At 22.7% G+C, this 24,665-nt stretch overlaps 1 protein-coding gene across 5 annotated transcripts in view; it reads left to right on the forward strand.

The window, feature by feature from the left end:
* The first annotated feature begins 1,172 nt into the window (after positions 1-1,172).
* The window catches only part of LOC129618569 (putative uncharacterized protein DDB_G0291608), a 91,334-nt gene continuing 67,841 nt past the window's right edge, over positions 1,173-24,665 (forward strand). Inside the window, exon 1 of one of the 5 annotated variants that reach the window (XM_055533391.1) lies at positions 1,173-1,546. In XM_055533391.1, the coding sequence (XP_055389366.1) occupies positions 1,492-1,546 (55 nt within the window). In that variant the 5' untranslated portion in view covers positions 1,173-1,491. The remainder of the gene's footprint in view (positions 1,547-24,665) is intronic. The other 4 variants (XM_055533392.1, XM_055533390.1, XM_055533393.1 and 1 more) reach the window with 4 other exon arrangements.

Consider the following 24,665-nt stretch of genomic DNA (forward strand, 5'->3'; position numbering starts at 1 on the left):
AAACATTACCAACTTAAATAAATTTTACTCAATCTTCAATTAAATTGATATTATTAAAGGAATATTACAATATTAATTGTTAAAGAGAATTTGAGTGTAATTGTGTAATTAATTTTATTGAGTAATTTAATGATGCGAAGAATGTAAATATTTACAAACAAAGTGTACTAATATTAAATATAATCCTCTCTCTCTCTCTTTATCTCAACAAATTATTTATTTATTACTCAAATTGAGAATAATTTAGAATTACCAAACAAGTGTCATTCAATATTAATAAAGAGATTTTTTATTGTAATTTAAAAAGAGTGTAATAAAAGTTTTGATCACAATATTGTAATGTTAATATATTACTCGTAATCATATTAAAATAAAATTTATATACATTTAACAGAGTCAATCTGTTAAAATTATTCCGCTTAAAAAAATATACATACAATAGCTATTCAATTAATTTTTCATATTTATCCTTTTTGTTATTGGCATAACATATTAAAAATTACTCAAATTTCTTAAATAATAAATACATAGCTGTTAGATGCATATATACGTATAAAATATAAAGTGTATATTTATACATACATATATAAATTATGCATAATATATAATATGAATTCAATTAACTTAATAATTTAAACTAAATAAAAAAAATAAAACAGAAAACTTTAATTATATTTAAAAAAGAAAACACAAATATACTATAAATTTATTTTCTAACCTTAAAAATTATAATATTATGTATATTATGTAAATTTATTAAAAACAAAAAAAATTATAATAATTTTATATGTAAATAAAATTTATACTTTTAAATAGATGTAATAATTTGTATATATATATATATATATGAATTTATTTATATAAAAATGATAAATATACATATTTGCATATGTGAAAATATTCATATATATATTAATATAAAAGTACTTATATATTTATTAAAAAATAAATAAATATTTAAAAAAAAACAACCAAGAAAAAAAAAGTTTATTATAGAATTGATGAAGTTTACTTTGGTTTTCGTTTCTATTTGTTTTCTTTCGTTTCTTTATTAAACTGGGTATATACATATATAGGGTAGGTATATATATACTGTGGTATATACTGTGTGCGCTCTATATACATATAAAATATTTCTATAAATAATGCATAACTCAACCAGAAAATTGGATTAAAAAAGATTTGTTCATTTTTATAACATTTATTTTGTGTGTTTTTTCTGTGTTTTTTCCTTATTTTTATTCTCATGAATAATATTTAAAATAATAAAAAAAAATTAAAATATTTTATATAAAATTCATATATCATAAATGTGCGGTATATAGAAAATTTTATACATCTATAAATATAATATATATATCTATATATATAGAGGTATATATGCATATATTTGAATAAACTTAATATAAAAATAATAAACTTGAATAATAGTACCTAGTTTATAAATAGTACTCTGAAAAAAAAAAAAAAATAAAAAATAAATAACACATAATGGAGTGGATACCAAGAGGATTACCAAGCCTTCATGCTCCAATTCCAATTTGTGGTGAGTTATGGAATGTAATTTTCAGAATTTTGTTTTTTTTATTAATAAAGAGAAAAAAAATTGTAATTTCTTTTTTGAGAAATAAAAAAAAAGTTATTTTTACAATATTTTCCTCCCATCTTTTCCTTTTTTGAATAAATATGGGTTTTTAATGTGGGTTTTTTTTTTTTAAATATTTTAAAATATGTTTTAAAATATATAAGTAAATAAATACGATTATTGTATTGAAATATTTTTAGATATTAAGCTTTAATATTGAATTTTTAATTTCTTATTCATTTTTATTTTTAAAATAATAGATAAAAAAAATAATTGGAATTATTAAATTTTCTTTTAACATAAAAGTGAATTTTTCGTGCTTTTATTGTCCATATTTTTTTCAACAAAATAACAATTTCGTGGATTTTTATTCAAGGAGAACCGGTAGTAGTAAATAAAGGAAGGTATATAAGATTTCCAACAGCTTGAAAACATTGTTATTCACAAAAACTTGTATCATGTAAAAATATGTGATATTATTTTTTGAAATTTTTATAATATTTTGAAATGCTGTTTTAAATTAAGTATTAATTGCAATTTAGCAAATTAATGCTGTAAAGGTCGGAATACTCATTTCGAATTTTAACTTTAAATAATGACTGATTTTTAGGGCCGGATCACCAATCTCGCTATTTTATCCATTTAAAAAAAATGAGTAATCTTATTGGAAAATTGAAATATTCATTAGAAAAATGGAGAATACTGATTTGAAAGAGAATAAAATGCAAGTAAAAAATCGAACTACGTGATAAGGCTCTTAATTTAGTACTTAGCTTATACTATTTTACAGTTCAATTCTTCGAAATACAAATTTGGTTCTTTTCTGGTTACATCTGCATACTCGTTCAGTTGTTTCGAAAATATTATTGCGGGTATTAACTTATTGTATACACATTTTGAAATGTCAAATTTTTGATGTTTTTTTTTTTGACATCTTGTCATTGACATATACATATATGTCAAAACAAGTAATTAACAACAGAATATTAACGCCATATTTTTAAATTTACAAAAATATTTTTTCTGGTTTTAAGCTTACTTTTTTTTTCTTGAATTATGAAGGATTAAACTACTATTTATGTCAATTTTCCTTAGAATTGTGTGTTGGTAAATGAGAAATACATTCGGTTCCTATTCAAATTTGTAGATATATGAGATTTATAAAATATTATTAAATATTAACAATTTATTTTAATATTAAATTCTTATTTGTTTTTTTTTTTTGTAAATATTCATTGAATTTCAAACACTTTCTTTAACCAATAATATTTATTTATTTACAAATTGTTTGTACAATTTGAATTTTTTTTTTTCCAATCATATTAAATCGTGATATCATTAATTCTTTAATGTAAACAGAAATTTTTATTTAACATGTACTCAATATAAATAACATTTTTTAAATTTTCGTTTAAAATACGTGCATATATGTGTATATTCACATTTATAAAATATAAATATATAGTTAAGTGTAATATATTTAAATAATTTTTTGAACTCTATAAAGAGTAAAAAATAACGTGAAATCAAATTAAATTTAACCTTTTTTGTAATTCCTTTATATATACACGTATATTTGCGTGTATATAAATAATAATTTTATATTTTCAATCAATTGACTTTAAATATTTTTCTGATTATCTCATCATGTTCTCGCTATTTAAATACATTGATTTAAATAATATTATATACATATATCTTTTCTTATAATATAATATTATTATATAAATTATAATGTAAGTAAATTTATAACAATATTAAATTTTTACCATTTTATATTTATAATGATTTTTCATATAAGAATGAACACAGGTGCTTATAATGGTAACAATGGATGAATATTATTTATGAAAAAAAATCAAATTTAAGTATCGTTTAAAAATGAATTTTACTTGTAATACAAATTAGTTGACTCTAACAAATAAAGTATCATTATATGTATTTGTGTACAGTATTATAGAAAGTGTGACAAGATTATTAGAATATTTTTAAAATTTTTATCGTCCTTAGAGATATAATACATTTAGAATTTAGATTTATATAATTTCAATTATTCAGAATTTTTGTATGCCATTAAACTTTATGAATAGTTGATAGGATTTAAAAATAATTTAATATTTTTAAGTGATAGTCATATAGTATATAGGATCAAATTGTTATACATTGAAGAACAGATTAGGAAATTAAAATATTGTAATTCTCAAATTTTGTGGACTTATGACACACACAATAATTTGATTGAAATAGTAATGTATTTCGTATTAAAAATGTTGGTAATTTGAAGGTTAGTTTTACTATATATACTTCAAAATATAATAAAATTGTAGATTAATGAACATTACTGTTTAATTGCGTTATTGAACTCTTCGTAGATGCTAATATCGGCCTAGAAATTTTAATCACAAATATAAGGGTTACATCAATATGAGATTACGGAAACTCATACTCCGATAAAATGATATTACGATTATTGGTAAAAAGTAGTTTACACTACTAGATTAGTATATGCATAAAAATGCTTAAAAAATCTTTTCTTACAATATTAATAGAGAATATTAATAATTTTTCTCTCTTCACTTAAAATGTATGTTTCACAGTGTAAATTTATATTTCTCACGTATATACTTACTCTTTTATTACATTTCACGTGCCATAAGAATTGTACACCCTGTAATTTTTTTTTTCGCTCATGTATTATATTTTAATATCATATTATTATATATTTTGTTTATATATTTCACATATATATATATACATTATATTTGATTATAATAACGTGCAAATTGACGAATAAATTGCCTTATTTATAATACATGTAAACGATATGAAAAATCGGAAAAATAAGAAGAATTACATGAAAAAATACATATATATATATATATTTATTTATTGAAACGAAAAACGAATATTATTATCAAATCAAACAATGTGGTTTAGTAAGGATAATAAACTGTTAAAAAGGACGAATAACAAACTACGTACATAAAAATAATGAAAAACACAACAAAAAACGATCAAGAGCATAATATATAAAAATTATATCAAATCAAAATCAAAAAGTGAAAGGTAGACAGAATAATAGCGTGGGAGCGACTTATATTATACAGCAATATACTCGAGGAAACGAAAAAAAGTGCTCGAGGGGATGAAAAACAAAATAAAAAGAATAAAAAAGAAAAACAGAAAAAACAATTTGTTAAAGAAGGAAAACATTTCAATTTACTTATCGTTTTTACTACAATACATTTATAATTTTTTTTCCACTCCACTATATTATATTTACCTTGTTTCCTTTCTTTCTATAATTTATGTATACATACATACTTATTTTTCGCTACCCAATTTCATTTTACCATTCAATATATCCTTAAAGAATAACAAATCAAATCAAATAAAATTTAAACCGAGCAAAAAAAAAAAAAACAGAGAAGAGCATAAATAAATAAACTACAAAAACATGACAAGTAACACACACATTTTTATGGTTTTCCGTTCATGATATTTTTCATATTAAATTTTTTGTAGTTGTATATGTAATGTATGCATGAATAAGAGGAATTAGGCTTACTAACTCACCAACATTATTATACTAAATTAATTTTATCCTATAATTATCTTTATAAAATTAATGCAAGTTAACTTGTAAGTTAAAAAAAAAACTACTTATTTACTTATGTATTCAATTAAATGCTAATATAAATAAGAAAAAAACAAATCACTCAAGATTACCAGCATTTTGTAATTTTGAAAATTGTGAGAGGAAAATATTTCAAAATTTATATATGGAAAATATAGAATTTCCAGTAATGTGAAATTGTGTTTTGTAATTCACAGCATCGCTTAAAGAATATTTTTTCAATTCATCTCCATCCCTTCCAGGTTTTATCTCTTTCCAAAAATTTGTGTGATGAAAAAAAAATATTGATTTTTATTCGAATTTGTAATGGAATTAAAAATTTTTTCTCTTCTGGCACGAATATGTTACTTTTCAGTATTAAATTTCATATTTCCAAATTAAATTTCAAAATTGAAAGTAGATCTTCCATCAAACCCTCTAAATATAAATTTTGAAACTGTGTGATTATTAAAAAATTTTTTTTAAAATGCTTATGGGTAATCCTAATTCATAATAATAGCAAAAGATATTAAAGTATAAGAGGTTTTATTAAATGTTATACTCAAATAATCATATTATACATACATGCAAATAAATATATAAAAATATTCAGAAATAAAATTTATAAGCACATTTCCGGAACTAAATAGGCAATCAATGAATATATACATGAAAAAAAAAGAATAAAAATAAAAGTGTTCGCACATTCATATAAATTTATATGTATTACTTATACACGTATTACAAGAAAAGCAACAGAAAGTCAGTATTTAATAAAATGAAAATTTATAATAACTGCTCTATATATATACTTAAATTTATAATAATATATTTATATAAAATAATTCACATACAATTATAGAACAAAAAAAAATAACAACATAAAACATGGAAAAAAGAAAGGAAAATTATAATAACGTGATCGGAAGGCATAAGGAAGTAACTGGCAATAATGCTGGTTAATAGAATCAATTTCCTTTGAGAAATTTCTCTAAAAATATACATTATTATATGCACTTATATTTATCATTTATATACACATATATGTATGTAAAGTATAATATAAATTTATACACTATATATCCTTGCGCCCAAGGATATAAGTGTTATTATTTTGTTTTTTCTTTTTTGTTATTTTTCTCTTATATTTTGAATTTCATTTTTATTTTCTAACATTAACGTTTTTATAAATTTATAATAATATATCCCTTTATATATATATATACATAAATATATAGTTTATAATATGGCGTGTATTTGATGAAAATACTGCGGGCTAAAAGAAAACAAAAAGTAGTTATAATAACAATAATAAAAAAGAAAAAACAAAAGGAAAGAAGGAAAAGTAATAATAATATCAATAAAAATAACAACAATAGAAAACAATAACATCAGTAATATAACAACGACAGCATATTTAAAATGTTGGTTATTTTTTTTTTTTTATATTTTTTTTTCTTTCTGTTGTATGTTATTATGAAGTTAAACTAATTTCAAGGATCAAATTACATATTTATAAAATGTATTTATAAATTTTTATATTATGCTATCGTACCTATAATTTATAATATACAGTTGAACGTAAACAAGTAAATAAAGTCTGTAATAATTTGGTAATTCTCCTAAAAGTATGCTCTCGCCAGCTTAATAACAAAAATTTTATAAATTAATGTTTACTAATTTTATTCTTTAATTTTGAAACAATTAATGTAGGAAAGAAATGTCATATTTAATCCAGTGTAATATATTTTATAATTTGTAATACTCCTAAAAGTATGTATTTATAATATTCTTGAGTTCAAAACGACATTATATATGTATTTTAATAAATATTTTAAATTGTTTCTTCTTTTTTATCTTCTTATTATATAGAAGACTTTTATATATAGAAGACAAATCTCAAAATTTTTCAGTTATGGAGTATGAAATTTCAGAGCTTGAACAAGCACAATATTTGTTCAGTATACTGTCCATAGTAACAAATTTGTTTTAAGTTGAAATTTCTTAGAGAGTGTAATGTAAATAAAGTTGGTTCAAACCAATGGTTTGTATTGTAGCACTTTTCCTTTCAACAAGTGATTAAAATACTGCTAATACACTCTATGTATATCCACCACACTGCTATAAATTTTTTTCAATCATAAACGAAACTATTTCTAGGATTGCATATATTTAGGATGAACGATTTATGCAGTCTTTGAAATAAAGCAAAAATTAATATAAAGTGGGGTTAACATAATGCTCGATTTTAAGGGTTAATTGTGTGAGTTAAGAAAAATAATTACATTTTTTAATGTCATGGAATTTACCGTTAGCTTTATGCGTTTATAGAAATTTGAAAAAGCTTGCGGTTTCGGAAATGTAAGGTGTCAAAAATTCAAATTTTGCAAATTTCAAGGGGCAATAACTTCAGAGGGGGTGGAGATGGAAAAAAATGTTCTTCTAACGAAATGAAGCATTTGTTAGTGTCTAAAGGCGCCTAAAATTTCAGGCTTCTACAGGCTACAGGCTGAGACGGACGGACGGACGGACGGACAGTGTGAAAACTAATAAGCACTTTTTTTCAAAATTTTTTTGGAAAAGTGCTAAAAATAAACATTGTAAAATGCAATTTAAACTATATTGGAATAATTTCGAACAATCAAGGTACCAAAAATAAATTCTCTGACTGTATATGAATACAAAGTATAAAATGTATATTGATAATATAATACATACATATATAATTACATATTTATAAGTACATATATTTAGAAAACGTGTTGTGTTATAAATAATTTTCTTTTTTTTGTTATTCCCTTTTCTTATTTTCACTTATTGGATATTAAATTATTATAATCAACTTAAGGGGAATCAATTTTTATTTATTTATTATTATTTTTTTTTTGTTTTTATTTTCATTAATTTTTATTCGTATTTTTCATTCCATTTTGTGTACTTATATAATAAAATTATAATAATATTGTTTTTCATATAGATAACTATACTTTGTATTTATATAGATTTTATAATATATATATGGTATGTTATATTTTTATTATAATAAGAGTATATAAATAAAGTAATCAGAAATTTGAGTTATTATCCTTTTTCCTAAATTAATTTATGAGTACTTAAATTAATTGAAATTTAATTGAAACTTTTATAAATATTGTGTATGTTTTGAATTAGAAATATTATTATGTATTTAATTAAGATTTAGTATAGATGATATATATATTTGTAGTATATTTATGTAAAAATAAGTATACATACATGTATACATTGTATATTTTTATATGAAATTGAATGATTTTTTAAAGGGCGTTCGTCAATATAAAATTGAAGGTATACATCATATATTTATAGGAGACGTTCTATTTATTTCTTGTTGTTATTCTCGAAAATTGAACTACACACATAATATACATATAATATATATATGTATGTATAAATATTTATTTACTTAAGTTTTTATGCTTTTTTTATAAAAAATATGGTTGGAGCTATTTAATATGATTATTTGAATCAATGAAAAATTATTTTCCATTAAATTAAAATTTCAATAACTTCTGGCTTTTATGTACATATTATTTATTTATTTATTTATTTATTTTATAACAACAACAATGTTTGAACAAAAAAATAGTTATAGACTTATTGAAAAATATTTTATACAAATAAAATGAAATGAGGAATGTAAAAAATTAAAATGAGTAAAAATTTTGTAAAATATATGTAAATAATGAGAGTCTAGAATGAGAGCGAAATTTTTTTTTTTTGGTTATTAATGCAGTAACAATTCACAAGAGATTTTTTATTAACACAATGCCTTAGTAATGTAGCAGAGAACTTTTAATTTCAAATTTGTGTCAATCAGATTACGACAATCAAATACATAAGAGTAAATGTTAGTAAATTTTTTGTGTCACATAAGACTTATATTTTCTGATTTCCATATTCTGAAAAAAAAAAACATGTTTTCGCTACAATGTTTCTATATTGCACTTCAAAAAATTCGATGTTGTATTAAGTTCCAAATTGTTTGGAAATCGTTTTGAGTACGCAGAAAAAAATTGAGAGCGCCTCGAAAAATTTACCCTTTTTATAAATTTTATTTAAGCGGTGCTGCCGCTGAACGTAAAATTTATTAGAATCTTTTTGTTTGTTAAATATTTAAGCGTTCTTTAAACATTATTTTGTCAATCTAGTAAAATAACTTAAAATATTTAAGGTTCAAAATTTTTTTTTAACAATATGAAAGTCAGCCATTATTAGTTTTGCTTAAATTACATTATAGTTGCACGATTTGCAGTACAATTATTTTCCGTTGTATGACCGTTTAGAGTACAGTTTGTCTTCAATTATTTACATATGCGTATGACGAACGTGGGGTGCCATGTTAGAAGATTTTAAAGTGGTACGGGAGCAATTGATGACATCTATGAAAGCTGGGTTATAAATTATTAGTAATATAATATTTTTCATAATTGTTATTTACTTTTATACAAATAAATTTGCATAAATATACAAAATTTATTAAAAGATTTATTTATACTGTTACTGTTGCCATACCATTATTATTTACTGTATATTTTTTTCTTAATTCTAAAGGTAAAATAATTTTGTTTTGCTTTTTAATATGTCAAGCGCCATTAAATCCAATAAACTTGTAAAAAAAAAATTGTAAATATTAAATGCTTTTTGTAATTTTATTTTTAAATTGAACTGAAAAGACAGAAAAAAAAGTTCAGAATTTTCCGTCAGTGTTTTATTTTTTATATTAAATTTCAAATTAGTTTCTTTTAAAAGAAAATTTTCATTTTCTTTTTTTATTTGTTTTCTTTGTGCATATTTTTTTCTATTTTACTTTCTTTCGTGGGTTCCATAAGAAACCTTTCAAGAAAATTGCACTTTTCAAATTTTTTTTTTTTCTTCTTATTATTTTTGCAAACATTTTTTGTAATTCTTAAAATAATACAGCCGCATTTTTGAAATATTTGTCTTAACCTTTGTGATATTTTTTATTACCTTTTTAAGTTTTTCTTTTCAATTTTTTTGGTTTTGTTCTTTCTAACTTTTACTTACAGTTTTATACTATAAATATATTTGCTTATACAGAGTGTTTAAAAATTTATTAAATTTTTGTTCGAAATTTTTATTTTTTACAATTTCTTATGAAAACACAAAGGGTAAAAAAAGTCTTAAGTATTGGTTACTTTTTTTTTAAACTAACAATTTGATATTATTAATTAATAAAAAATATTGTGAATTAGAATCAAGTAATGAAGTAATGTCACGTGACCCGCAACTCTCATAATATTAAATTCTAGTTAAACAAACTGTTGTATTTGTTTAAGACACAAGTATAGTGTGTCAAAAATTGATTCGATTCACAAACTCATTTTAAAAATAGTCTCTATAGATTTAATTTTGATGTAAAATTTTATTACATTTAGACTACTCCGTCTTTGTACACGTAATTTGGTCTCCCTATCACAACAAATTAACAAATTTTTACATGTAAAAAGGAAGAAGAAAAAACGATTGATTTTCTTCTTTCTTCAAAAATATTTCTATGTAATATTCAAAATATTCAAGTATATATGTAAATTTTTTAGGGTTTGAGGGATGATTTAAGAACAGAAACAGCAGAAAAATATAAGGAAATATATATAAATATAAGGAAACTAAAGAATTTTAAACTTTTTCCGCGTTCCATATCATAAAGTAATTTAAGAATGAACGAATACCAAAAGAAAAAATTATGGTTTTAAATGGAATTTCGAATAGAAAAAAGAAAATTTTGTTGTTGGAACGAAAGAATTTCAAGAAAAAAAAATTTTTTTTTCTGTTTTGTCATGCTTAAAAAATGGCAGTCTCATGTTATACATACCTAAATACTGACATATACTGATATACAATACAACATACAATTCTCTACATCTTTACATTTATTCCTGTGCCATCTTATAAGTTAAGTGGAGTTAATGAAAAATTTTTCAAATATTTAATTTTATTACTCATGTTTTCTCAACAGTGTAACTCATATAAACATATTTTTTGTAAGATTTGAAAAATTTGAAATTAGTTATGTTAGAATTTTTGTTATTTGTTATACTACATAATATATTGAATATGTTTGACTTATACATATTTATTAAGTACGAATCCATACTTTTGGTTAATGCTTTTATTTTATTCGAACGAAGTGAAAATCCATTGCTTAGATTTTTTTTGTCATTGTCATAATGAAAGTGGTTATTAAAGAAGTGGTATATTGAAACTATTATACATGAAGTACAAGTATTCATGGTAAAAACTTGAATTTGAAGCATGGCAAGTATAAAAGCTGGAAACCAATTTTAATATTATATTTTCGACAAAAAACTGCAATTTCAACAGAATGTTCTGCATTATATACTAATGCAGAATTGTTCCTGTGTTTGGAATGTTGAAGACTCCTGGAAATTGCTATTGAAATTTGTCAAATGTAAAATTCTTATATCAAAATATTTAAAATTACAATAACAATTTTGTCAATTTGTCATATAAATTCTTTCAATTTTATTAAATTAATACTATGTATATACTGAAGAAAACTATATGTATAAGCATATAGTAGTACAAAAATAACTGATTGACTCTCAGATATTTTGATGCGGCAAATCTCAAACATATCTAATATTACGTTCGTACAGTAAATACTACTAATTAAAAACAGAGTCTCGACTAAAACTACAATAAATTTATTAACGATTTTCAAATACAACTCTGCTTTTTTAAACAACAGTAATTAGATTTACATACATATTCATATAATCATATTATATATACAAAATGTACAAAATGAAAACTTACTATCATATTATTATTTTCAATTTACTAAAAAAAAAAAAAAAACCAAAAAAATATTATGTTTGTATATGCGTGTAAATATTTTACATTACAAATTACAACACTCATTTAAACTAAAAAAAAAATTAGAGTGACAGTTGCTAGAGCATAAATAATATCTTGAGATTTTATTTTTACATTTTACAAATTTCTAAGCACTTAAGTTTCGACCTTAATTTTTTTTGTCATTTTGTCTCCTTTTTTTTTATTATTCATTTTTCTTTTTATTTTTTTGTTAGCACAATTGTCTGTCTAAAGAGCGTTTAAAAAGTGCTAATTTCCCATGTAATTTGACACTCCCCAAAGTAACAAAACAAATAAAAATATGTATATACACATACACATACATATGTACACGAAAATGTAGACAATAATTTCTCAGTACAATAACAAAAAAAAAATACGAAAAGAAGAAAAAGAAGAAATAAAACCAAAATGAGGGAAAGAAAAAGTAAAATCTCCTTTTTGACACAATCAATTTTCCTCTCTTAAATTTTTTTTGTATTTTAACATTTTTACTTTTTCCCTTCGCTTTTAAATTATGTGTATGAAACTATGAACTGTTAAGGTTACCAATTGATAAGTATTAGTTTCGATTTAATATTTATGAGTAATATGAAATGTTTTTGTAAAAATCTTGCCCTCACCTTATTTTAAAAGTAGTTGTAAACCACATTTATTTATACACAAAATATGGCTGAAAAATAAAATGAACATTATTGTGTGTGATAAATAAATTTCAAATCTTTGATATTTTATATTTTATAGTTTTACTCGTATTTTTATATACGAGGGTCACTATTTATATTTCGGGTCTAGCAATAAAAAACAAACATTTATCATTGGAAATGGTTTTATTGTTTTTCAAAATATTCCCCATGAAGATCAATACACTTTTGCATGCGCTGAAAGCAATTTTCGTAGCACTTTTTCCACTCCGATTGAGACACCTCCAAAACATGGTTTTTGAACGCATCGACTGCTTCTTCAGGTGTTGAAAATCGTTGTCCACGCATTTTTTTTTGATGTGAGGGAATAAGCAGAAGTCATTGGGTGCTAAATCAGGACTGTACAGCGGATGACCCATCAATTCGACATTTTGAGTGCTCAAATAGTCCATTGTTTCAGCTGATTTGTGAGAGCTTGCATTGTCATGATGAAGAATGATTCGCCGGCGCTTGTTTGTTTTCCTTATTTCTTCGAAAACTTTCGGCAAACAGATGGTGGTGTACCATTCAGAATTGACCGTCCTACGTTCCACTAAAGGTACTGTGGCCACATGACCGGTTATATAAAAAAAAACGCGATCATTTGCTTCGATTTGGTTCTTCCACGAACAACTTTTGTTGGATTTGGCTCGTCTTGGAACACCCATACGGTCGATTGCTGTTTCGTTTCGGGCTCATATGCATAGATCCATGATTCATCTGTGACTATCTTATAAACGTCTTTTGACGCACCGCGATTGAATTTTTTCAACATTTCTTTGCTCCAATCGACACGAGCCTTCTTTCTCAATTTTAAAACATTGAGAAAATCTAATTGAAAAAAAACGAGAATGTGAGCAAATTTTTTTTTCGAATTCGGTTAACAAAACGGATTGGGACATAAGTCTCGGATTTGGATACATTTTATTAAATTATTATAGTACTATTATTCAAAATGCTTCTCAATGGCTATTTTATTTTTAAAGTGTATATAATATGGTAATCTTAATTATTATACATAAAAATTATTTAAAGAATATATGTATAATAATATGTTTTTTGACATTATTCCCATATGCGAATTTATACTTTTTCAAATTATACCATACTAAATATTTTGAAACTTATGAACATTATTTTTTTCATGGCATTATTATCACTAAATACAAACATAATAGCCGCATATACAACTACATTAAAGAAAAAACCAAAAAAAAATAATAAAACCAGGAGGCAGTAAGAAAATCAAAACGACAACACTCTTGTATAGCTTTATATACCTAAAATAGAAAATAGAGAGAAAATAAATAAATAAATTTTGTGCAGAGTGATTAATATATTTTTTTTTTTATTATTTTGTTTATTCTGTTTACACTATAAGGATTTTTTTTCTTCTAATTTTATTAGGAGGGGTTGCTGACCCCTTCGTATCTTGTATTTAACTTTTTTGGTATTTTTCAACTTTTATGTCGGATATGTTTTGTCATTTATTTTTTGTTTTTCTTCTTGTTTGATTTTTTTTTTTTGTCATATAATTTTTCCCTACATATACATTCTTTATAATGTTATACCCTTGGAATCCCTCTTGTTACTTACTATTTTATATTATCTATTTTTAGATTTTCAAAAATAAAAAATTGTTAAACATTTTGTATATTTCTTTCTTTACACATTTTTCGTCCTTCTATACATACACTAAATATAAACGTTCCTTTGAAATTCTTTTGTATATACAATTGTATATATTATGTGTGTACGTACAAGTGTAAACGTACGAATATATATCCACACATTTTTATTCAATGTACACATATTTGTAATGTGTAAAATATTTTAGAATTTAGAATTCTATAATAAGTTTGTATGTATTTTGTTTTTCATATTTGTGTTATCGAATATTTATAGATTTATTATTATACTAGAATATGTATAGGTGATTATATCTGTGTATGTATTCGAATTAATATATTATTGTAGCTCTTTTTGTCACATTTATGCACTAATTTTATACTCAGTTCACGAATCATTTTCACACCAATAAAAATGTGCCACACATCTCAATTATTTTAAAAGGCATATCCGTCACATGATTTATTTGGTTTCTTTTTTTTTATTTTTTATTTTACAGATTATTTTTTTTTCTATTTTGTTTCCTTTGATATACCATATTATATCCTTAAAACTTATTTTTATTTTATTTTTTATGAAAAGAGGATAAATGAGGATATTATGTATTAGTAGTAATATCTGTACGAATACGATTATGTTATGTACATGAATACATACATATTGTATATGTATGTATATCTACAAAGTGATCATAATAATGATAGTATGTGGTTAATGGTAACAATTTTTTTTTTAATACTTAATTTTAAAAGATATTTCAGACATTTTATGTTCATTTTCATTCCCTGTTTTCCTTTTTTTTTTTTATTTTTTTTTATTTCTTGTGGTTTTTTATGAATTTTTTTTTTTAGGAATAATAAAAATTATAAGGATATAATAAGGGATTAGGTTGTAGAGAGATATGTTTTTATTTTTTTGCCTTGTAAATTATTCGAATTGTTCATAATACAAACTGACATAGTATTTAAATATAAGTATGTATGTATATTTAATAAAATAAAGACTGTAACAGTATTAACTTGTATTTAATATACAATGTGGATATTTTATTTAGAAAATATATTCAATATGTATAAATTAGGAAAAAAATTTGATCTGGTCAGCAAATAATCGACCGCTGTGTGTATATTGTATCGTTTTACGAAAATATTATAGAAAATTATGAAAATGCTTTTTAAAATCTTCATTCCAATTTTATGGAAATTAGTAAGGTTTTAGTTGGCTCTTAGTAGAGTTTCGATTTTTGCCATCCAAATTTCGTGAATACCATATTTAGTTTTGGTACCAGAGTTCAAATATTAAATCTCAAGAAAATTGGAAAAAAATGTAAAATCGGTGCCAAATTCGGTTTCCGAGCCCTAATCTTTCAAAAAAATTTTTATTGTTTGAGCGCTCTAAATTTAAATGTTAGATATTTAGGAAATTGGTTGATTATTTCTCCTTATATACGCAAAAATCTAAAGTCGTCCTGGAAAAATGTCCTATTACGTGATCTGACCAAAAAGTTGAACAATCTGTGACACATGGCCGTAATAAACTCACATATAAAATTTTATCAAAATCGGTTCAGTCAACCGAAATTTGCTACCATCACATCATCTCCCTTATTAAATACAATGCGGCCGGTAAATAAGAAAAAAAAAAAAGAAAAAATTAAAAGAAAATAAGTAGTCTGCGGAGGATAATTGTGTATACATTTTATATTTTCAAGTTATCAATTTTATTATGTTAGAAGATAAGTTTGTAAAGAATACTTTATATATGTACGTGCCTGGAATAAATTTAGGGATAAATATTATAGGTACAAAATAATATAGGCGAAATTTGTTTTTTTGTTTGGTTGTTTTTTTTTATATTCTTGGCTTATTTATTGTAAAATTATTAGAAGAAAGTATTGTTTATGTTAACAATAATTGGATAAAATTTTTACTTGCTTTATTTTTTAATTATTTTGATTATTTTACTTTCTTTTAAGATTAAATACATTGTATATACTCGTATTCATTGAAATTCAATTTGAAATCAAAGAAAATTTAAATTTCACATTGCTTTCCTAAAATTGTTTTTTTTTTCAACAAATTGACACAATTATTCAATTTTCGCCAAAAATTAACTATCCATTATTTTTCCGTAAATATAGGATGAATGAAAATTTCCAGAGTTTGCTTAAGAAATCATAATATAAAATTTGATTTACGAAAATGAGAGCAAGTATTTATAAATTGTTAATTAAATTTTAAAAATTTAAGGGTAAAAGATACAAGCATATTGTTCAAATCACGATTGCAGTCTCTTCAATATTCCTATATAAAAAAATTAACTTACATACGCAATTCAGCTAAATTTCGTGGCTCCAAATGTATTAATTTTGTATGAAAACCAGCTACTTTTGTAGCTTTAAATCTTTAAATTCTACATATAATTGGATCAAAAACGGGATCCAATCTATTTTCAATTTTAGAATGAGTTCCTCTTTCAGGATTCCGTCACGCGGAATCCTGAAGGAAAAAGACGATTTTAAGGCGAAAAACTTTTCCCTATTGAGAAATGGCTAGAAATTGCTATTGCACTTTTTTGCTTTAAATGCACATAATTCTTCAATTTCAAGTTACAATTTCATTAATATTTTTGTTTAACAGCCGTTCATATAGAACGATAATGCGATTATTATTAGACATAACTTCTTTATTATCACTAAAACGATTATTTTATTAAATTTTATTATATATTAAAATGCAAGATTTTTTTATCAATTTCTATATATACGGATTAAAATAAATGAAAATGTCAAATCGAATAAATATTTTAAAATTTTTTTAAATATAATTATTATGAATTATTCATAAAATTGTAATAATAAGATTAACGTAAAAAAATAAAAAAATTTTTTATTTTTGTTACAAAGTAACATCAACATAACCCTCTTATAAACGAAAACAAAAAAAATAGGGGTGAATTAAATTTTAAATTATTATGACAGGGGTGAAATATTCTTATATTTGCGTAATAAACTTCAATTGAATAAATTTGATTGCATATTGTAAGCTATGTGTTATACACTATACAAAATTGTATACATTTTGTATAAAAAAATTTATTAATTCTGTAAAATCAAAAATCACATCAAAAAATTGTATTTTTTTTTTTTGTTAATCTTATTATAAGCTAAACAGAAATAATTTTTTTTTTCCTTTTTAACAATTTATGAATATTTCTTATTACTTTAATTATATGAGAATAAATATTATGCGTGTATAATTGTAACCATATATAAAATGTTATATATGCATTGTATACAAATGTATGTGTTATAATTAAAAAAATAACAGATGACGTCAAAAAGGAAAATTTTTTAATATATTTTCCTACATAATGTTTATTTCAAAGTACGAGTATTTAATTAAAAATAAAAAAAAAAAACAAAATGAAATTGTCTACACAATAATAACAATATTTAATTAACTTCACATGAAAATTTTTCAATATTTTACACCAACGAACGTATTTAAAATTAAAATATATGTAAATATAAAATGTTATACTTTTTTCAACATACATACATACATACATAATACATACTATATAATTATATATTCCTATATACGTGACATAATGTATATGATTGTATGTAATCGTATAATAATATAGTACATGTACATATAATTAAATTAATATCAATTTGTCAAGGCGATATATTTTTTTGTTTTATAAAAAATTTCAAATTATAATATTTTTTTTTTTCATAATTTTTTGTTCTTACTTTTTCTTCTCTATTAAATAAACACAAAATTTTATAATATTATAACATATTATATGTACCAGTGGTGGAAATTCAAAAAAATTTTAGAGTAGACTAACGTAAATTTTCTAAGCGTACCTTATTAGAACTGAGGGTACGTATACCACTTTATCAATCTGATATAAACATTTCCAGCAATCGGCATAATGCAATACATTACACTTCTTAGATTGCGATTTGGCATAAAGAATAATCGAATTCTAACTAGGAATTTGTTTTTTGAAGATTACTGAAATTTCCTTAGGTACAATTTACGACATCTGGGTTGTGAAGCATCCGCGCTCGTTTATAACCGTATATAACAATATACGGTATGGTTTACATGTGCAATAAATAATAGTAGCAAAGTTGACAAACAAAATAAATTTTTGCATTCAACATAATGCACAAAGGATTTTAGATTATATTCCTTATAAAAGGAATATTTTTTGATAATGAGTATACACAACAAGTATAAAGTATTACATTTTATTTGAGCATACCACAATACCAATGTACTTCTGAAAACATCACATTTAGTACAATATTATCACATTTTCCATCCCTGTTATATTCTTTAATATCTACATACATGAACACAATCATACTTAGGTATGTCAATAAGTATATAATTATATTAGATATTTTCAATATATAGGATTTTATTTTTTCGAAATTTGTGACGGCAAGAGCAAAACAAAATTATACTTTATAACCAGGAGGGGCAAATAAAAAAAAAAATTTATAAAAAATTTTTATTTCATTTTTTTATTATATTTTTCTTTATTAAGAATCTTAAGAATATTTTATTATCAAATAAATTTTTATATCCTTTTAAGTATTTTAACCATAAAATTATGTACTTAAAATAGAAATTCCTTTTTGTTAATGTATATAAGTGACATAAGAATTAAGAAAAAAAAAAAGGAAAAATATAAGAGGAACAAAATTAAAGAAAAAAATTTTTCTGTTATAATTTTTTATAATACGTACTTATAGTTTATTGATATATAAGTATGTATGGTTGCACACTGTAAAAAAAAATTATGTAAAATTTCTATAATAGTATTAAGAATCTGAGTCATTATATATTTATTTATTATATATATATACTCGTACTTCCAATTTAATATTACGATGGCTCTCAATTAAAACTGATTCAAATTCACAAATTCAAAAATGATTACTTATCAATAAAAGTTACTCTACAAAAGAGTAAGTAATATGACAAAAAATATTCCCTAAAACAGTAAAGTCAAGATAAGTTTTATCCTATTTTAAAGTAATTTTGAATTTGATATATGATTATTACTCTCTTTTAGAGTAAAATAACTTTAGAGCAGTAATTTTTCTCAATTTCTTTTAAATCTCTTATGCTATACAGCATATATACTGAAATAATAATTGTATAGTAAGAATTATGTTATATATTTGAGTAACTTTTAACTGATTTTTTTACAGTGTACATAATGTAAAGTATTTTTTGAGTAAAAAAATCCACACGACAAATATTCAGAAATAAAAAGGAAAAATTTATATATTATTATCCTTAAGCATTTGTATAAAATTATCAAAATGAAATAAAAATTGTTTATCGATGCAATACATACAGCAGTGACTCGTTTAATTTGTGATCGCATTTTTAAAATCTTAAATATTATTATTATTGATGAACTTGCGAAGTAATTTTCGTTTAAATCAAATGCATTACTGATATTTATTACTGAAATTAGTGAGTAATTTCAAATTTATTTTCTATGGTATATAGCGTAATCAAGTATATGTTACTTAAGTTAAATCATGATCCTGATTTGCTGCAATTTTTCATATTAGAAAAATTGTACATATTTGATATATGTATACTATAAACAAGAATATTGCCGAAAAAGCGTATTGAAGCAGCATATCATGTCACCATACCAAATGATCACTCATAAATCAAAATGATCAATTAACTATCACTAATAATCAACTGTCATGATTTACGTAACTGTAGTCGCGATCATAATAAAGAAAAAAACATTTACCTATGTTAATGTATAGAAAACCATATTCTTCCTTTAAAGTATGTTCAAATTTCCTGGGAGTAGCAAATATCAAAATGTCAAAATTTTTTTCAAAAATTAACATTTTCCTAATGAACTAATTACAAGAAAGCTCAGTTAATATCAATTATTTCGACGTTAAAATTCTTATTCAACATTAATATTACAAAATTTAAAAATAAAGGATATAAATTATTTCCAATATAATTTAACGTTAAAATATTTTATTAATTTTAAAAAAAATTTGAATTACTGTAGCCAATCTGATACATTCTCAAGTGCACCTCTTATTACTGTTAAAAGTAATTGTGTGTGTGGGTAAAATTTTGTTATTTACATACATTGTGTATATACACCTAGTGTACAATATTGTTATTCTTAATGATTTGCAATAAATTTTATGATGTATATTAAAAAAGGTTTATATGTAGGTATTTTTTATTCTTATATACATAAATGTACATAAAACAACAAAATGTATGCATACATATTCAGACTAATATAAAAATACGAGTAATATCATGAAGCTGCAAACTTTTTAAAGTTAATCAATTATTAAAAACATTTTTTTTTCTATTTTTGTGTTTCATACATACATTTGTATATAAGAATATGTATATATTATGTAGTGTAATTCGTAATATTTTATTTTCCTTAATTTTCTCCTTTAATTTTTCTTGGATTAATTTTATTTTTATTTTCTTAAATTAATATACAAATGTACATTCTCCTTCTATTCTCTTATACTTAATATGTTACACATATCTACTTATACAATATTCATTTTATTTATATACATTAAATTCAATTATTCATCATCTGTCACAACAAAAAAATCTAAAAGCGGCAATAAAAATAATACTAATAAGAGTAAGAATAATAAAAACAATAATAAAAAAATAAAACGTTGACAACAACAATGTTAATAACATGAAAAACTGCAAACAATTTTCAGGAAAATCAATTTAAATCATTGAGTATTAATAAAATTTAATTACCATATAATAACAAATTTTCTTTCTGTCGCCTACACACAAAATATACACATGTACACATACGAAGAAATGAGCACGTATACGTATTAGAGTAAGAGAAAGTATATTCATGCACGAGTATAAAATATGGAGAGAAGGTAATAAAAATAAAATCCTCCATTACTTTCTTAAAAAGAAGAAAAACGAAAAACATAAATAAACACAAATATATTCATACAGTAATGTTAGAGTCGTTTTAAAATTTCTTTAATATTAGAGCAGTACTTTGTTCGGTCTTTATAAGTTCATATATTGGGGAAGAGAACAGTAAAGCAGTAGAAAATTAGAAATGTGGTTTAATTCTGTTTTGTCCGCATAAAGAAGACTATATAAATGGTAATTCTTGTTCTGTTTTAAGATTGGAACGAAGAAAAGGGTTCTAAATAGCTATAGCAATTTTATTTTTCGAATTCGAAAAGCTCTTGCTGATACCGTGCATTTCTGTTTGAAAAAAAGTTTGATAGCCATTGGAACTATACCAAAAACTTCTCAGTCTTCAATTTTAACATTCAAATAAGTTTAAATAAAAACCGAATTTAATAAATTCAGGCGTCGAAACTTGAAGTTACTCGGAATTGCATAAAAAATTCAATATTTTTGAGAAAATTATTTAAAAAAAAATTCACGAAGAATAGCACCTACAATCTGAAACTAAGGTAACTATATTGGTTGTATTAATAATGTAAATTTTCTAAATGAAATCATCAGATCTGAAATTTTTTACATCGAAATAAGGCAACACTGTAATGAAAGGATCTTAATAATTTAACATTTTGGAAACGAGAAAAAAATTTTTGACGAAAAAAAAAAGAAATTTTTATATTATGGGAGAAATAAAATTGTAAAAAGTTGAGATGGCGCATACTTTTAATGAAAAAAAAAAAAAAACAACAGAATAATTGGTACTTTTTATTATAAATATCACCGTTATGTACCGCATCCATTATACTCATAAGTAAGTATTTTTGTGTACTTTACCTAAAATAACTGTAAATTTACGACTATATAATGTAACTGTTTCCGAGAAGAGAGCAAAAATAAAAAACAAAAAATTAAAAAAATTTAAGAAAATAAAAATGGAGATTTTTTTTTCAATACAAAAAATATTTTCTTAAAAATGTTGATTTTATTTATATAATCGGAAAAATTTTGTGTTTTTAGAGAGTTGCCAGATGAAATATAATATAGAGAATAATTATTATAGACAGGAAGAGTACAGTTATAGAGTAGGACTTACAATATTTTCACTTATTTGTGATAAGCGTAGATCGTCAAGAATTTTAAAACTTTTAATACTTTTAACCAATTTTTTTTAAAAAGGATCATCGTCCTTAAATCACTTTGTAGATGAAATATAATCTAATTGTGAATTTTCTTTTAAATTTTTTTTTGTAAATTTTGAACAAACATACACAAAATCCCTAGTACAAATAGGAATGGGAAGAAAATTTAATTTATTTTTTAAAGAGTAAAAATTTTCATTTAATTGGAAGCTTATTTACACTTTACTCGAAAATTATTCAAAGAGAAAAAAGAGCAATTTTTTAAAAATTTTGTATTTTTTTTCTTGTATTTTTACAACTCTTACGATGTTGTATAATAATTTTGTAAGGATCTCATTTTTTTTTTCATTTAGGTCTTATAATTTTTATAATATACTTATTTAAATTTACTTACATAACATTATTATATCCTCTTATATTTTTAATATTATATACTTAAAATATTCAAGTCTTATATTTACTTATGTTATACATAAGTACATTTGGATGTATAAATGTAGGTTTGATTATAGTACCGTAATAAAATTAGAAAATTTAATGCCTTTAAGGAAAAAAAAAATATTTTTTTTGTTTGTTTGCAATTTTCCTTTTTCTTTTTTCTTCTTCTTTACTCATTATATTTTGTTTTTTTTTGCAACTTACCTTAAACTTTAGCGCTAATTCACTTCCATCTAGCTCGATTCTTGCATTATACTTATACTGTATATATATACATATATAGAAAAACTTATAGCAGGAACAACAAAAATAGCAAAAAAGAAATTGTTTTCTTCTTATGGCAAATTAGATGATTCAGTTTTACAATTATGCACATTTTTATATACATACAAAAAATTTATATAAAAATGTACATAGATATTTTTTCAACTTTTTTTTTATGAGTTTTTGAATTACATTTAACCTCCTTCTGACAGTATTTTCACCCCCTTTACCCTACAATCATTGTTTTATCTCTTATCTTATTAAAATTATTCTCTATCTTTATTGCTCTTATATTCATACTTTTTACAAGTTTTATATAAAAATATGTAGTCATATACTTATATATATATATATATAATTTGTATATAGAAGTTAGTATAAGTACATATTGTTGGAAAATATATGTAATAATATTGTTTACCTTAAATTCCTTGCTGTGGTGAATTTTTAATGTAGAGCAAAGAATCTCTTGTTGTTGTTTTTTTTTCTCCTGTTTTTATTATTATGTTGTACATATTGTGTAAGGAGATGACGGCTGTGTTCATTTTAAATGCTATAAGGCATGTTTTCTTTTGTTTTTGTTATTCTTATATTATTTTGTTATTATATTTAACGTTAAAAAAAATTATATATAATAACGGTATTATTATATTTGTACAGAAGTATGTTCATATAAATAGATTTAATAAAATATAAAAATGCAGAGAGAGAAAAAAAAAGAAGAAAAATAAAATAAAAGAGCACCACAGTGATCTAAATTATTCCTTAAAGTATAAAAGAAAACCCATTCCTATGATATATTTTATAATATTATAGTTCGCATAATGTATATATTACAAGATGCTTCAAAATCAGTGCCATTTTGAATAAAAGTATTATTACAAACTGGTAGTTATATACTAGAATTAGTCAAATATACGTTTGGGTACCTGAACAACTCTAGTTAATTGTTGGACCTTCTTTAAACTTGACAAATCATCAAATTTTTGAAAATAAAGGGTAGCATTAACATAATTTGTATTTGGTGTTTACGGCGAGTACTAACATAAATTATTAACCCTAAACTCAATTAGATCGAAAAAATTCAATGTTAAAATTTCGTTTTTCAAATTTGATTGCAAAATATAATCGGTGTATCAGGGTTAACTAACGGAAAAATAAATTATTTAATTTATGAATTTTATATAGGAATTTTTTAATTTATTAAACCTTTATGATTTACTTTATAACATTAGTAGCGCGGTGTCTCATCGATTTGACGGCCTCTGTTATATTTGTTTTATAAGTTTTTTAATTTAAAACTTATGATCGGGCATTTTATGTGAAATTTTTTAAAATGTGCCGCTGCAGTTTTGGTCCAAACCTCAAATTTTGTTCCGAAGTTCAATTTTGGTCAAGTTCCATGTTTAT

The sequence above is a fragment of the Condylostylus longicornis genome, unplaced genomic scaffold (assembly GCF_029603195.1).
Source record: "Condylostylus longicornis isolate FDR11 unplaced genomic scaffold, ASM2960319v2 ptg000009l, whole genome shotgun sequence".
Lineage (NCBI taxonomy): Eukaryota > Metazoa > Arthropoda > Insecta > Diptera > Dolichopodidae > Condylostylus > Condylostylus longicornis.